At 47.4% G+C, this 16,133-nt stretch overlaps 1 protein-coding gene across 1 annotated transcript; it reads right to left on the bottom strand.

Annotated features, from left to right (window-relative positions):
- Window positions 1-76: 76 nt before the first annotated feature.
- Mgat1 (alpha-1,3-mannosyl-glycoprotein 2-beta-N-acetylglucosaminyltransferase) lies at window positions 77-2,507 on the bottom strand. Its single transcript, XM_016005630.3, has one exon. The coding sequence runs from the start codon at window positions 2,505-2,507 to the stop codon at window positions 1,164-1,166; it is 1,344 nt and encodes a 447-aa protein (XP_015861116.1). The 3' UTR covers window positions 77-1,163.
- Window positions 2,508-16,133: the final 13,626 nt, after the last annotated feature.

Below are 16,133 nucleotides of genomic sequence, written 5' to 3'. Positions count from 1 at the left end.
TCCTGTAGACTTTACTCTCTCCCTTTGCCCCCCAACCCCACTTTTTACCTCCTTTCCTAGGACACAGACACATATCTTTCAGACAATTCAGCCTTTACTTTATTTTTGAAAATAATTCTGTAGATTCCATTTTTCTTCCATGAAACTAAGATCAGGCAACAAACAAAAACACACAAATTTCTCTCCAACCTGCTACCTGCATCTTGGCCAGGAAAGATGTGGGAATGCTTAGGAAGGCAGGACAGGAGCTAGTTTGGGGTCAGAGATGTCCCGGTCTCAGCTACTGGTGTACTTAGCTCTGAGATGGCCACCGAGAGCCACCCCTCAGGGAGAAGCCTCTACCCCAGACCTCTGGAGAAAAGAGGCACAGAAGTCAGTCCACTGTCTTCCACCTGGCTGGCACTTTATCCTCCCAAACAACATGGAGGGAACTGATATTCAGAAAAGAGGGGGCCATGGGCAAGAAGAGGGGTGCCCAAGTACAGGCTTTCCTCCGGACACCTTTCTTGACAGCTGGCTCTAACCCAGGAGAAGGCCTGCTTTCCCTTTCCACTCCCATCTCCCAAGCACAAACTGCTATGCAGCAGGAAAGAGCACTGAGAGTCAGCAATAAGAGAAGCCAGGAGGCAGGGACCCCTGGCACCAAACAACTCCAATCTGACCCTGACAGTGAAACCCCTTTGGTTAGTCTCATTTGGCCACAAACCCATTCCTTCTTCCATAGCCCAGCCCCACACTGGGGGAAGGTGGAGAAGGGGTAGGTACATAAGGTGGGCTCACACTGACAGGAGCCAGCTCAGGGCTGACAGGCCTGGTGGAGAGAGCTGGAGTTGCCAAGCTCTCTGTAGATGCCCTTCGGCAGAACTCAGGACATCCTGGCCCCAACAAGCCCAAGTCTCCCCATACCACACAGTGGTTTCTTGTTCAATACCCCCAAATACACCACACAATAGTTCTCCTGATATATGACTCCCTTGACAACGGGAGTATAACCCTCATCTTATGATCTGTGCACTAGAATGCCACTGGGGGGTGGGAGCGGAAAAAAGGAAGATCTATAGACCCAAGAGGGAACCACTGACAGGATGGTATAGCCCAGGGACTGCACGCCTGTCTCAACTCATGATATGGCAAGGAGACCCAGCAGGGAAAGGCAGATGCTGCTAATTCCAGCTAGGATCATAGCCATCCCAGGTCTGTGGAGGTGCCAGGTGGACACGCCGGCCCCGGAACTGGAAAGTGACAATGCCCCGGTAGCCAGCCCTGGGGACACCAGACTTGAGGTCATCCATGACACCCAGGGCCTTAGCAAAGGCCTTGAAGCTGTCTCTAGTAGTGTACTGTACCCGCACCTCCCCCAGTTCCTTCCGGTCATTGGTCCTTACTTTCTCCACCTGTAGCTGGGGGGCACCATAGACGCGGGCAAGGAAATCCCGGTCATAGGCCTCCCGCTGCAGGTATGACAAGTCCAACTGGGTGAAGGACACAAATTGCTGGTTCAGCTTGATGAACTTAAGATGCTGGTCAAAGAACTGCCCGTGGCTCACACCCTTGCGGCCGAAGGTCATCGTTCTTGAAATTTCTGGACGAATACAGGCCCGCCCCTTCCGCTGCTCAGGTCTGCGCATCCAGTCGTCCCAGAATGCCTTGGGCCACTTGGGCTCCAGCTCTGCCCACAGCTCAGCCAACAGTAGCCAGCCAAGGCCAGGAAAAAAGTCTGTTCGATAGAGCAGCTCTGGTTTGCTTGAGTCCACCATCTGCTCCTTGCCGTTGTCATTCCAAGCAGACACACACCAAAGGGAGGGGTCTGTTCTCAGCAGTGGGTAGGTGGCCTGGAAGTACTCAAAGAAGTCTGGTGCCACCTCCAGATCATCCTCCACTACCACAACTGCTGGGAACTTGAACTTGTTGAAGATCTGGCCCAGTGCCCAGCGGTAGTGCCTGGCGATCTTGTAGTAACCCTGGAACTTGCGGTGGTCTGGCTGCACAGCGATGTTACTCAGGTCTGGCTGCCGGATGTGTGTGATTGCACTGCCGTAGGAAGCAATGACCTGTGCTGTCTCCTCGTGCCCACAGTCCTGGCTGACAATGATGGGGAAATGCTCAGCTGAGGGCCGATAGTGCAACAACTTATCCAAGCAGCGCCGGACAGTGCTGCGGTCACAGGCAATGACCAGGATAGGGATCACGGCTGGTGAGGGGGTCACAGGCATGTGGGGCCAGGCTGGAGGGGCCACAGTGGGCACTTTCCACCTCTGGCTCAATAGAGCATAATGCTCCCCGATCTGCTGCAACAGTCCCCGCTGCCGCTCCAACTCCACCTCGGCGTCCTCGGCCAGGCGGATCACCTCTCGGGTGAGGCTGGCAGGGTCATCATCAAGAGCACTGTCTGAGGGGGGCCTGCCAGGTGCTGGGCGTGTCCAGAAGAAGAGGAGCAGCAGGGCATTCCAGCCCACAAAGATGATAGCACCCCAAAGCACAAGCCCTGCAGACTGCTTCTTCAGCATCCTGGCCCCCACAGGGGAGGGCAGGCAAGGGGAGGGCTCAAGGCTGCCTTCGGCTTGCCTGGCTCACTTCCCCAAGTCTAAGGGTTTATTCTTCTGGGCTGAGACGAGGAAGACGCCAGGTACCTGGAGAGAGGAGAGAGAAAACCAACTGTTAGCTCAAGTACGTGTAATTCTATGTGATACAGGGGAGAGGCTGGGCACAGGGGAGAGGCTGGGCACGGGTGAGAAAGTGAGGAAAGAGGGAAGCAAGGAGGATGACTGCAGGAGTAGGACCACATGCTCTACCACTTCAAAACGAGCTCATGAGTCCTCCGAAAAACAGTGTCAGATTGACCAGGAGGCAGAGAACGATGCTAGTGGAATAGAACGGCAAAGGAAAAAGGAAAAAGGAAAATTCCTGGTCCCCTACCAGACAGATCTCATTGCCTGCCTTTGAGCCAATGTCTAGTTCAGAAGGAAGGAGAGGTAAGACCATTTAACTCCCACTCCTCAAGTCAAGCTGCCCTAAAATTACTGATTTTAAAAAATCAAATATCATACCTGACTTAGTAAGGAAACACATGAGAGAAAATGTTTGTCTTTCTGGGTCTGGTTATTCTGTTTAATACAATGATGTCAGAAGTAAAGTCAGGCTGCCTACGACACTCATGTTTATGGAGGCACTACCCCACAACATCCAAGTTAGGGACTCGGCCTTAGTGTCAGTGACAGGTTAACAGATACACAAAATGTGGTATAGATATACAATGGAGCATTACTCAGCCAGAAAGAACACAATCCTGTCAACAGTACTCAAAGTAATCCTGTAGATCAAAAGCCAAACATGGAAAAACAAGTAACACTTCTTTCATTGTGGTAACAAATAACAACAACCTGAAAATAGAAGAGGGACTTCTTCAATGAGATATCAAAATAATAACTAGTAAAGGTCTGTAATTAGACTGTGTTATAAATAAGCAGACTATCCAATGGAATAGAACAAAATTATAACTATTATACAGGAATTTGAAAAAAATATAGATGTTAAAATTACATCTATATATGGATAATTTCCAAGTGCTCCAGAAATTCAAACAAATTAAAAACAAATCAAACAACAACAACAACAAAAAAAAAAAAAAAAAACTAAGTGTAGGAGAAAACATGAGTGCCGAGAAGGCTTTCTAAGTTTGACTCAAAATCTTGATGTAACAAAGAAAACTGATGTTCTTCCTTACTTGAAAGACTTTTACATGAATATAAACAGCACAGGGAAAAAGAACAAACTGAACACTTTTGCAGCATCAATCACAGATATCACACTAGGGGAAGAATTTCAAATAACAGGACAAAGAGGTAAAAAATTCTATAGAAAATGAGCCAATAAGGGTAGCTCATAAGAAATACATACACACATTAAGAAATCCTTACACATAGCAGAAAGTGTTTAATTTCAAGTATAAGCAAAATGCAAATTAAACGTTACTCATAAGACTGGCACAAAACCAAAATTACAACTCCCAAGTCTCTTAGTGACAGCTGAGGAACCTAAGTTCTCCATTTGGGGCTGGAGGACATCAGTAAACTCTGGAGTGAGTGGATGTTTGCTGTCTTGATTATCATGTTGATTATAGTGATAGTTTTATGGTGATAAACAGATAGATAGGTAGGTAGGTAGGTAGATAGAGATAGATAGATAGATAGATAGATAGATATAGCGATATCAAAACAAACTGTATCTTTTAAAGGCATGTAGTTTATTGTGTGTCAATTATACTTCAATAAAACTCTTCTTACAAAAAAAAAAAAAAAACCACTATGGGGCTGGAGAGCTCAGTGGTTAAGAGCATTTGTTGCTTTTGTAGAGGACCAGGGTTCAGACCCCAGCACTCACAAGGTAGCTCACAACCATCTACAACTCCAGTTCCAGGGGATTTGATACCTTCTTGTAACCTTTGAAGGCACCATGAATGCATACGTACAAGTAGGCAAAATACACATACACATAAAATACAAAAATAAATAAAAAAATTTTAAGACACTAATTATACAAAGTAAAATTGATATTGACAGTAAGTTGAAGTATATATAATTAGTGGTATCTACTGAGGAATGTAAGAGAACATCCCAATTCTTAGGGAATGCATACTGAAATATTTAGAGGCAAAGGTCCATGACAGATGCCCTCAAGTAGTTCAGAACAGAAAATACCATAACCGCATAGGCTGAATGGGGCATAACATTAAAAACAGATGAACTTGTAAGGCGTGAGGAGACAAGAACTAGAAGCTTCTTCGGTTGAGGAAGCTCATTTGGCTAGAGGGTTTTTCAGGCTGAGGAGTCCTAGAGGAAGGGGACAGGACACAAGAAAAAAACCATAGTATCACTGACCCTCCTCTGCACTACATCCCTGTTCTCTCTCCTAGCTCATTTGGCTAGAGGGTTTTTCAGGCTGAGGAGTCCTAGAGGAAGGGGACAGGACACAAGAAAAAAACCATAGTATCACTGACCCTCCTCTGCACTACATCCCTGTTCTCTCTCTATCTTGGGTCTCAGATCTACTCTCTAAAGCCCTGTGATCTGGGTCCTGTCCTCCCAACTCCCTGTCTGCCCCCACCATTCATTCATCTTCCTTCTAGAAACCAACCCCCCCCCCCCCCCCCCCCCCCCCCCCCCGCACAGTTCCAGAATGCCAGTATTCATAGAAACCTTAGGTCATTTCCACTCAGCTGTGACATTATATCCCTACTTCATTACAATCCTTTCTTGGGAGAGGTGAGAAATGTACCAATTATCGGGTTCTCCTTCACTCCCCTTCAAAATGTGGTCAGTGTTGAAACTTTCCCTGTATTCCAAAGGCCAGGATTTCAGGGTACCGCCATCTTCCTGCTAACTTTCTAACTAAGTGACTAAGAAGAAAAAGGTCTTTGATACAAAAGGTGGGAAAAAGACAGAGAGATTAAACTTCATTAAGTGCTGTCTTCTGGAACAGGGGAGTGGACAGTCCTTGAATTGTCAATGAGACACTTCAGACCTACCTGTAAGTTTTCAGGCTGGTGGTAAAACCTCAAGAAATCACCTTCAAGTGACTTTACACCTTCAAATGACTTTTCATTTTCTCTAGATGTTGAACTAGGTGTAATGCACCTACTAGCATACAGACCAAAGCAAGCCTGGATTGTCTGTCAGCAGGATTGTTAGCAAGTCTACAAATTTCAGAGTGGCTGGATGGCTTCTTGGGAAGAGCTCTCTCTGGCTCTGGGTTCCTTCCTGCCCTAGCCCAGCCCTTCCCTAGGAACTCTGCAACAGCACTGGCTTGTTTTACCAGGAAGAACGCAATCAATCCCGCTGAAGACCTATCTGCCTCTCCACTGAGACTCATCAAGATTCCCTATGTCATTTTCCCACAAATTCTCCAGGGCAGGATATTCAGCTATATCTGGCTGTTAGTAGTGTGTGAACACACACTGACCACGAGTAATGCACTCTACAGCAGTTGCCATGTCTGGAGGTATGGTCCAGTTCAGGCCTTGGCTGGGTGGACAAGCTCCTCCCGGGAGCACTACTCTGTCATTTCAGGCATCTTAAGAAGGACACAGCAGATATATATAAAGCCAGACAACCAAGAAGCAATGCTTCTGTGTTTTTCCACATCTCTAAGACTCAATTTTCTCATCTCTAAGATGGAAACCATCATGGAATACCTCAGCAAGTTGCTTTAAGAACTGGATGAGAGCCGGGCGGTGGTGGCGCACGCCTTTAATCCCAGCACTCGGGAGGCAGAGCCAGGTGGATATCTGTGAGTTCGAGGCCAGCCTGGTCTACAGAGCGAGATCCAGGAAAGGCGCAAAGCTACACAGAGAGACCCTGTCTCGAAAAAACAAAAAAAAACAAAAAAAAAAAAAAGAACTGGATGAGATAACCCACAGTGCACTGAGAACAGTACCAGCTATACAACAAAATAAACACCAAGATAATCTTCCTTCATGCTTTCAGATCATGATAGTCCACCTCCCCATTACCATCCACACCAGTGAAACCAGCAAAGGACAACACAAGGAAGGAATCAGCTCCACACACTGGCAAGCTACAAACTTCAACATACACCAAGTGCATGAAACCTCCAAAATGTCCTCAGTGTGGACACCACACACGTGCAATCCCTTCATTGCCATTTCTAATCCAAAACACACTGAAAAATACTTTTCTAAACTCATTTGATAAGAAAACAGCACCCCACTTGGTAGCCTCTGATCTAATCTAATGTGGGGCTATTTATATTCTCCATCCCACTTGGGTGTCCACTCACATTCTGCTACAAAAATAAACATAGTGGATTATCATGCACTGTTCTTATAACAGAGTAAGTGCACCAGATCAATGTTCTCTTTGAGAATTTCATATGCTGTTTTTTGATTACACACACACACACACACACACACACACACACACACACACACACACACACACACACACCAAGGTCCAAATCCACCCATAACTTCTCACTCCAATTTTTGCAAACCCCATACACTCATGGGTGTGGAGCCATCCACTGGAACAGGGGCGATCTACCAGGAGTCAATCTTTAAAGAAAACTCATTCTTCCTCCTCTTGAAGCCAGCAGCTGTCAATAGTTCCTCAGTTAGGGGTGGAGGCTCCTGAACCCCTTCCCACTCTGTGCTAGATTCTAACTTCAGAAACATATCTAGTCCTAGAAGCTTCAGAGTTATGCCAGGGTTGAAACAGTTCCCCATTCACTGCCATTCTCATTTCATGCCCTCAAACCTTTTAACCTGTTTTCTTTCTCTAGTATGAATATTATTTTAATCTGGAATCCCTGACGTAGTTCCCCAGCTGACCTGATCTACCTGTGGCTTCTCTTTAAACAATCTTCTAGTAGCGGCGGGGGGGGGGGGGGGGGGGGGGGGGGGGGAGGATCAGACTCCTTAGTTTGACAGAAATGTGTTGTGGAATAATATTTTAAGATGTGTTACATTTGTTTATGCTGTGGAACATTTGTTTTAATGATGCAAAGATGTGTTGCATTCTTTTGTGTTGCATTTGTTTAACTCTGTGAAGCTGTCTGAAACACCTGATTGGCCTAATAAAGAGCTGAACAGCCAACAGTGAGGCAGGAGGAAGGATAGGCGGGGCTGGCAGGCAGAGAGAAGAAACAGAAGGAGAAATGTGGGAGGAAAAAGGAGGAGCAGCAAGAAAAGGAGAGGACACCAAGGGCCAGCAACCCAGCTACACAGCAAAACACAGAGTAAGAAGTAAAGAAAGGGATACAGAATAGAGAAAGATAAAGGCCTACAGGCAAAAGGTAGATGGGATAATTTTTAAAAAGCTGGCTAGAAATAAGCCAAGCTAAGGCAGGGCATTCATAAGAAAGAATAAGCCTCCATGTGTGATTTATTTGGGAGCTAAGTGGCAGGCCCCCCAAAAGAGTAAAGAGCCCAGAGAGTAAAAAACAAACATTAACAGAAATGGCCTTCACAACAACTGGTTTGCATTCTTTTGTAATCTCATTTCCACCAAGAATGACATGGATTCCATACAAAAGCCTCAGAAGACTACTTATTACACCAGTAACTGCTTTTGTACACGGTTGTGTCTTTGCTCCTGAAATGTTACGCAATACACCACCTAAAAACATTCACATTCTTTAGGTCTGTATCATCCCAGACAGATACAACCAAGCCTCCCCATGACTGCTCTTCCTCTGCACTCTCTCCCTGTAACAGAATCTAAGACCACACCTTCCTCAGCTCCTACCTCACTCCTTAGGAGAAGAGGCTTTATGTCCTCGATATCTGCTACAGTGTTTGCATATGTGTCAAGTTTGAAAGGCTGCATCAAGTACCATTTGTGGTATTAACTAAAGCAGGGACAATGAAGATCAAAACAGTAGCAAAAGTGAAGAACTTCACTTTCCACAGAGGACTACCACATCTCCCCTCCTGGAAGCTCTTCATTCAAAGCGCTGGCTATTCTGTCCTCCATAGGGAACAGTCGTCCACGTACCCTCTCTTTGATTCTGAGGAGACCTATGACTCCAGAAGTAGTGTGTGCTTCCTGTAAGTGGTTCCTTAAAGACAAGATAGCTGGGTATAATGGAGCACACCTGTTCTCTCAACACTCAGAAGGCATAGGCAGGAGAAATGCTGCAAGTTCAAGACTAACCTGGGCCGCATAGCAAGACAGAACATTCAAGTATTCTGGCTGACAAGCTCAGCTAATGTTCCAGCTGACTGCTAAAACCCACTACTAAGTATGAAAGGGAACCAGCCACATCTGACTGCAACAACAAAGCCCACTAAGTTTGGGGTGATTCATTACAGCTGTCAGTACTTAAAATAATGAGAAGAAAATGGATCAGAATATCTGATAAGCAGGGCAAGTGCTCCTCCCTACCTGCTACACTCAGGTCCCCAGTCCAGATTTTGAAGACTGCTCTACTCACAACCATTTCTTATCAGTATTTTTGGTAAACAATGAATTACTTCAAAACTTAGTGGATTAAAACTGTAACAATCATTTATTCCCTCACCCAGTATCACTAGTTGAAGAATTTAGAAAATGGGGCAGAGGGAAGTTCCTGTCTCTGCTGGGACCTCAGGCCGGAAGACTCAAATGCTGAGGGCTGGACACCTGTAGACGGTTGTTTTCTTAACACATCTGTAGTCTGCTGTTGATGTTAACCGGGGCAGTAGCTGCAGAGCTGGCCACACTACCATGTGTTCTTTCCATGTGGTCCAGGCTTCCTATGAACACAGTGGCTGGGCTCCAAAGACAAGGAAGAGCTCCAAGAAAGAGAAGGAGCCAGTTGAAGCCTTTTCTTCATGCAGCCTTGCATCACTTTTGCTTTACTCACTGCCCAAGGAAACTTGGTCCCCACCATATTTAAGGGATGAATGAGGCTGGAGAACTGGCTCAGCACGGAAGAGCACCGGCTGCTCTTCTACAGGACCCAGGTTCTACTCCCTGCACCCAGATGGCAGTTCACAACTCTCCGTAACGCCAATCCCAGGGGCTCTGATGCCCTTTTCAGGCCTTTGAGAGCACCAGGCATGCAAGTGGTTTATGCAAATGCATAAACATACATATGGGCAAAACGTGTACATACATACAGAAAAAGGGATGAAAATGGAAAATCTCACCAAGAAGTGGGAAGAGGACAAAGTGAAATGGCAACATGTGGAATGGGATATTTATGAACAAGGCCATTCAAGAAAATACAGTTTGCCATATTTCCCTTTTCAAATTAGAATATCTGGTCAACCCTGACCTGAGTTCTTAATATCAGTTTATGAGATATGCCTGTGATACACATACTCAAAACTGACTTTCATTTTCCCAGTGTTTTTAGGACTCCTTTGGGGGAAATTAGTAGGTGAATCCACACCACCGAGTACAACAACATTTGCACCATGGTGGGGTGAGAATTGAGTCTCAGCATATTGAGGGTTCAGTTGCACACCAGGTGGCCCTGGGCAAGTCTTGCCAATCCCTATGGGACCTACTCACATGTTTCATCTGAAGAGATGCCTAAGAGCAATTCCTTTTTTTTTTTAAGACTTTTTTTTTAAAAAGAGGGCATACGCTGTGCAAGCTTGCCTAAAACTGATGATACTCCTGCCTCAGCCAGCCGAGTTCTGATATTACAAGCTTGCACTATCGCATCTAGCTTCTAGCATTCTTGATTCCATCCATGCTTGCCCTTCTCTCTGCCCAAGGTGTTCCTTAACAAGTAAACAGCAAATAGTCAACTTCCCACCAGGAGCAGGAAAGCCAATGTTATGTCTAGCCTTATAAGTACGGAGATGAACGAAATGTTACTGAATGGCCCCTCCTATCTCTGCCTTGCCCAGTACCATACAAAGCACAGCTTAAAAAAAAAAAAAAAAAATCCAAAGCACACAGAACACATCACACACAATGGCTGTCTAAGTGAATTACTTTCTGGTTGTTACACTTTGTGTGATGTACCAGGTCCATAATTTCCGAGGTAAGGAAAAACTGAAAAGGAGTCAGAGTAGATGTGCTAAATAATTCAAGGGTGTAGAGAGTACGACCTAGGAGGGAAGGGATACAGGTTATTCACTCTGGGGGAGAAGGTGAGAGAGAAATACAATGCTGGTACAGCAAAAAGCATGAAAGCCCCACGGCCCAGCAACAGCAAGCCCCATAACCCCTGAACCAGTAACGTGATGAACCATTGTGTCAGTTCCTCATCTGGAAACAGACAAGTTGACTTTGGTCATCTCCAAGGTCCCTGATGTCTGGATAAGAAGGACAATTCCCTAATGTCCTAAGTAGAAAATAAGTTTAACCTGTTGCACATGCCTCGGACTTTGAACACACTGTGGTGGAGCCATCTGAGAAACAAGCAGGGATGTAATGCCACCATTATTAGTGATCTCCACACTAAACGATCAAGTAGTAGTGACTGAAATGGGAAGACCCCAGAATAACGGATGCTCTAGTCTAGACAGTATTAAAATAGACAATAAAGTGGGCCAACGATGTTCTCTAGCACGAAAGCCATTACAGTAGCAAAGGTTAACAAAATGAAGCTTCAGCCTAAGGCCACTCTTCCATGGAGGCACCGAGTAGTGGGCCACAGTCCCTCTGCACCACATTTTGTAATATGGGGGGCTATGCACCTCTTGGGGGCCCCCCTGTTCCACATACATTAGCAAAGAGACCAAGGAAAAAAGTTTTCTTGCCAATTTACATATTTCAATATTGAGTCAAATTTTCCTTATGGCTGAGCAAAACAAGCTCTTGTAACTTATGAAGCCTGGACTGGGGTGAGGCTTGGAGAAAGTCCACTTCCCATCCCTGTCCCCCGCTCCCTCAGGGCGACCCCACCTCTCCCTCGCCCGCATCCGCAGTGCCCTCCAGCCGAGTTTCACAACAACCCCCTCCCGGAGAAGCCGCCCTCCCTCCAGCAGCTGAAGGCCCGCCGGGAATCCTGCTGCTTGCTGAGCGCTAAGTTCCCACTTCCCCGCGCGGGGGAGACTTCGCGCGGCGCAGCCTCGGGTGGGCCCGCCACTCTCGCCGCCTCAACAGCCCGGGCTTTCCAGCACACTCGGGACTCAGACCCGACTCCCCTGGCCGCACGGCCTCCCTGCTCTTCTGGGACAAGCCCCGGGACTGTGGACGCCGGCCCAGCTCACCAGATCCTCCCAACTCTGCTAGTCTGGAAGCAGGCTCGCCCAGCACCGGCGAGACCCAGCGCTAGCGCGGCCGCGTCCCGTCTCGCCGGCCTTCCTGCGGCGCCCGCCGGGCCCTGCCAGCGGGCAACGTGGCCCTTCCCCGGGAGGGCGGGGCGGCGCTCCCCCACCCGCCTGTTGGTCCCCGCCCTGCCACGGGCGAGTCCGCGCTGGCCCCTCCTTCCGGGGCCTGCCTCGTCTGCTGACTTCCCGATCACCCGTCAAGATCTAAACAACGCGTTTTCCGGATCTCCCAACTTCGAAAGGCAGTGGCGGAAGAGATGTTGGTTTGGGGCCCTTTCCCTCTCCGGTCACAACTCCGTGTAGATGGCGATCCCACTCACACCCTCAGCCTAGTCCAGTGTAGACTTTCCCCAAGAGTGTCCCCTTATCCAGCCCAGCCCACGAGTCTAGAGCCTCACCGACTCTGAGGGGTGCGAGTGTTCCCAAGGAAAGCGTTCACCAAACCCAACACGAAGAACCTGGGAACTCTTCCCTATACCTAAACCAGGGAAGCTGTAGAATGTATGCTGGAGAAAGGCGAGGGGTGAGTGCAGTGCGTGCAATCAACAAGCGCCAGGTGCCAAAAAGGGAAGCAAGGGAGGAAACACCTGCTGCCCAAGGCGAGCAAGAGCCAGCCGTTTCGATTCTTTCTTGTTTTTTCCTTTGTGGGTGGGGAAACCAGAGCTAGGCCTGTACACAGTGTAGAACCGAAGCCCTAAGGAGGGAAGGAATCAATCACAGGCTTTTGTAGTAACCCTAAAAGTGAATGGGGGAGTGCCTGGATCTGTACTCCTTTGTATCTGAAGTAAAAGAAACCTGGAGGGAGTTTGAGGGGGGTGGGGACAAGGACTCATCAGGGCCCAGGTGAACAAGCAGGACAAGCTCAGCAGGAATGCTTCAATCAGAGCCTCAAGCAGTCTGAGGGGGAGGAAAAATGCAAACCAGGAGCTTCAGGGCCTGACTTAGGTGTCAGCAGTGGCCCTGGAGCACACTTTCTGAGGTCTGAGGTCTGCATAATAGGGTGCTACTCAGAGCAAGCCAGATTTCACTGGCTGGGCCATTTTGGAATTCAGAAGTATCTGGAATCCTTACAGTCCACTCATCTCAGTACCACAGCCTCACTCTCTCCCACATCCTGCGGTACCTGGCCCTTTGCAGAAACCTGGGCTCCCACCGCCCATCTCTTACACCTAAGACTGGGGAGCAGGAAACCACAGGCTGCTCAGGGGGTGACTTTTCAGAGAACACTGCCATTTGATTACTGGATACACTCAAATCTCAGACCCTCCTACCTGCAGGCTTCATTAAGTTTTGCAGAGGACGCCTAGGTATGTGTTTACCGAGTGATTGTGTTCACTAGCTTGTTCCAACATGACACCAGGATTTACGTACGAAGTAGATGAGTGTCATAAGGCTCCTGTAGGCAGGTGAGGAGTTAAAATGGTAAGGAATCACTAGACACAGAGTCACCCTTCCCTCCAGGCCTGTTCCCTTGACCTTTCTGTACTCTCCCAGCAACTCTGCAGAGTTCAGCAGCTCCCTAGTCTACAGAGAAGTCTGAGGCTTTGGGTAAGTGTAAATTTTCTGTTAATCATAAGTCATAGTCAGATTTTAGGTTTAGGCATTCCAGCTTTCAAACCTAGCACCCACCTGTCCCTGAGAACTGCTGAGATGGCTCTGCCCATGTGACAGGAACACAGTGGGGCAGCAGAGGAATCTTGATAGCAGCAGTTGGAATCCTGCCCTGAAGTAGAGGAAAGGGCTGACACATCAGTGAAGCTGTGTGTGGGTGTGGTATGTGTATGCCCACCATTTCCAGTTTAGCTGACTGGAGAGACTGTAACAGGAAACTCAAGCCCATGCATGTGCCAAGAGAATGCCACTGGTTTTCTACACCTTGGTCCTTTTTTTACTTCCCATAAAAAGGAATTAAGGGACTTACAGCCCTTACACTTAGTGCCAAAGTGTGAAGAAAAACCACCAAGTGTAACCTCCCTAGAAGTGTAAAAAGTTGGGAAACTGGTCCATAGATCCAAAATATAAGGAGCTCCAATCACCATCCTGGATAATATTAGGTACTGCAGATGCGGAGGACTGAGCAGCCCAGGCAGCAGCAGGTATCAGTACTGGGGCCCTGGGCTCTAGAGGTTACATCAGGGACTAGCTGAAGAAACGGGAGCTGGGTGTCTAGATTCTGGGGATGAGCCTGGGATCAGATTATGTGCAAATGGAAAACCAGGAAGATCTAGTCGCAGGATAACAGAGAATTAAAAGGTAATATGCTTGCCTGCCTACTCTACTACCACCAAAAAGGAACTAATGATCAAAGTAAAAACTATCCCAGGAAATGGCTCCTCAGAAACTTCAGCCTAGATACCCCTAAGTGTTTGCAGTTTGGAAAGGATTCATGCTCTGAATTTGTGACAGATCTTTTCTTAAAACCATAAGAGGAAGCAAAACCAAAGTGTTAAGCTCATGTTTTCGTTTCCTTTATCATTCCTCCTAACATGTCTGTCCCAAACCACATGACGATACAGAAATTCAGCTCAGTAACAATAGACCACTGAGCAATGCCTGTGGAATCTTTTCATTAGCCACCTCTGATTCCTTTTAGAATAAAGGAAGGTCTCAATAAATTCAGTTGAAAATCCCCACACAATGTGTGACTAAATTCATCACTAGCCTGGCTAACAGCCTGGTACACTTGACCGTGGTACCCTAGCAATCTGCTGGCCCTGTGAGAAAGCTGAGAGAAATGTCTGGCAGAAGAGTCGGCAGTGCTCTGGCAGGTGAAAACTCACACTAAAGAGGAAACGACTTACCAGGGGGGCTGTCAGGGCCCTGGGTTTCTCTCCCGGGAGAACCTTCGTCTGAGGCTGTAAGGCCACTCAGCACTCAACTGCACAAGTGCTGTCAGCGTATGCCACACCCTTTAGGTGAGCTCTTCCTGCTCAGGGCTTCTGTAGCTCCTCCTCCAACTAGGAAAACTGCCTGGCTGACCAGCCGTGGTGGCCCATGCCTTTAATCCCAGCACTCAGGAGGCAGAGCCAGGTGGATCCCTGAGTTCAAGGCCAGCCTGGGCTACAGAGTGAGTTCCAGGAAAGGCACCAAAGCCACACAGAGAAACCCTGTCTCCAAAAAAAAAAAAAACACCCTAGGAAAACAATAACAATATAACCATCCCCACACTCTTCCTTAGAGTGAGGTAAGCCAGACAACAGCCTGGACACTCTGAATGACATTAACACTATCAGTGCAACTCAACTCCTCAGTACTTTGGGTGCTATAGGCACTCACAGGCCAGCAGGGACTCCGCACAGGATAAGGAAAGAACACATGAAGCCCTACAGGTGGTTCAGAAGGCATCTTGGGATCACATAGCCATAAAGAGATCACTGTGATCCCCATGCATAAGCAAAGATTGGTAACCATGCATTTGCTCAGTGGATTTGGGGAAGGTGACACATTGACACTGAGACTCATAGATAGCAGCCTGTCCTCTAAGGGGCCATGACAAGCTTCAGACAAGAGAACATCTCAGAGCCAGAAAGACCTACTTAGGCTGGGCTGCCCAGTTTTCAGGCCACCGAAGAAAGACAGGGACTCCTATGACAAGGAAGAACAGTCATTGTTTTCAGTGAATGTGAGGTTCCTCTGTAACTGACCTCCAGGCTTCATGACCTCAGCCCTTGCCACCACATGCTGCTGCCTCAAGTACATACACTGTGTGTCCCTTGCTTTTTGCTGCCTATCATCACTAGGAAAAGCAGGCACACTGGTGTAGGTAAATTTCAAAGAAGGAGCAGGCGGGTACAAAGACAACTTGTTTGGGTTATGAACAACCTGAAGAAAAACAAAAGCCCAAGAGATGTCAGTCTGGAAACACTTGGCACCTGAAAGAGCAGACAAGACTATGACAGAGGAGAAAAGAAAGGTCCAGCACTGACTCCAAGAAATCGGGTTCGGTCTTCTCACTGGCTCTTGAGTCTTCAAACTTCCCTCTACCCCCAAGAGAAAGGCACAGCAAAGCTAAGTGGAGAGCCATCCAAGCCAATGCAGTAGCTGACAGGATCCCTTGATTTAAGATTTCCTAAAACTGTCCACCTTTTACATAACGTGACGGAACAAACCCCAGGCAGGCCTTTAATTAAGATGTCTGCTAAGGAGTCTGGGCAGTGGTGGTGCAGGCCAGCACTTGGTAGGCAGAGGCACATGGATCTCTGAAAGTTTGAGGCCAAACTACAAAGAGAGTTCCGGGATAGCCAGGGCTGTTACACGGAGAAACCCCACTCAAAAAACAAACAAACAAACAAAAAACAAAAACAAGACGTCTGTTAAGGCTCTGGCAAGCATGTTCATTCAGTAAAAGAAAGAACTTTCATCCAGAGCTTTTTCTATGTGTTATAATAAACAAGAAAATAAAGCT

This window comes from Peromyscus maniculatus, chromosome 8 (assembly GCF_049852395.1).
Source record: "Peromyscus maniculatus bairdii isolate BWxNUB_F1_BW_parent chromosome 8, HU_Pman_BW_mat_3.1, whole genome shotgun sequence".
NCBI lineage: Eukaryota > Metazoa > Chordata > Mammalia > Rodentia > Cricetidae > Peromyscus > Peromyscus maniculatus.
Note: the sequence above shows the minus strand (reverse complement) of the source record. Positions and strands in the feature narration are given on the sequence as shown.

Bases quoted from the DNA above. Each gene is read 5' to 3' on its own strand.
- Mgat1 (XM_016005630.3), bottom strand. From the start codon at position 2,507: ATGCTGAAGAAGCAGTCTGCAGGGCTTGTGCTTTGGGGTGCTATCATC.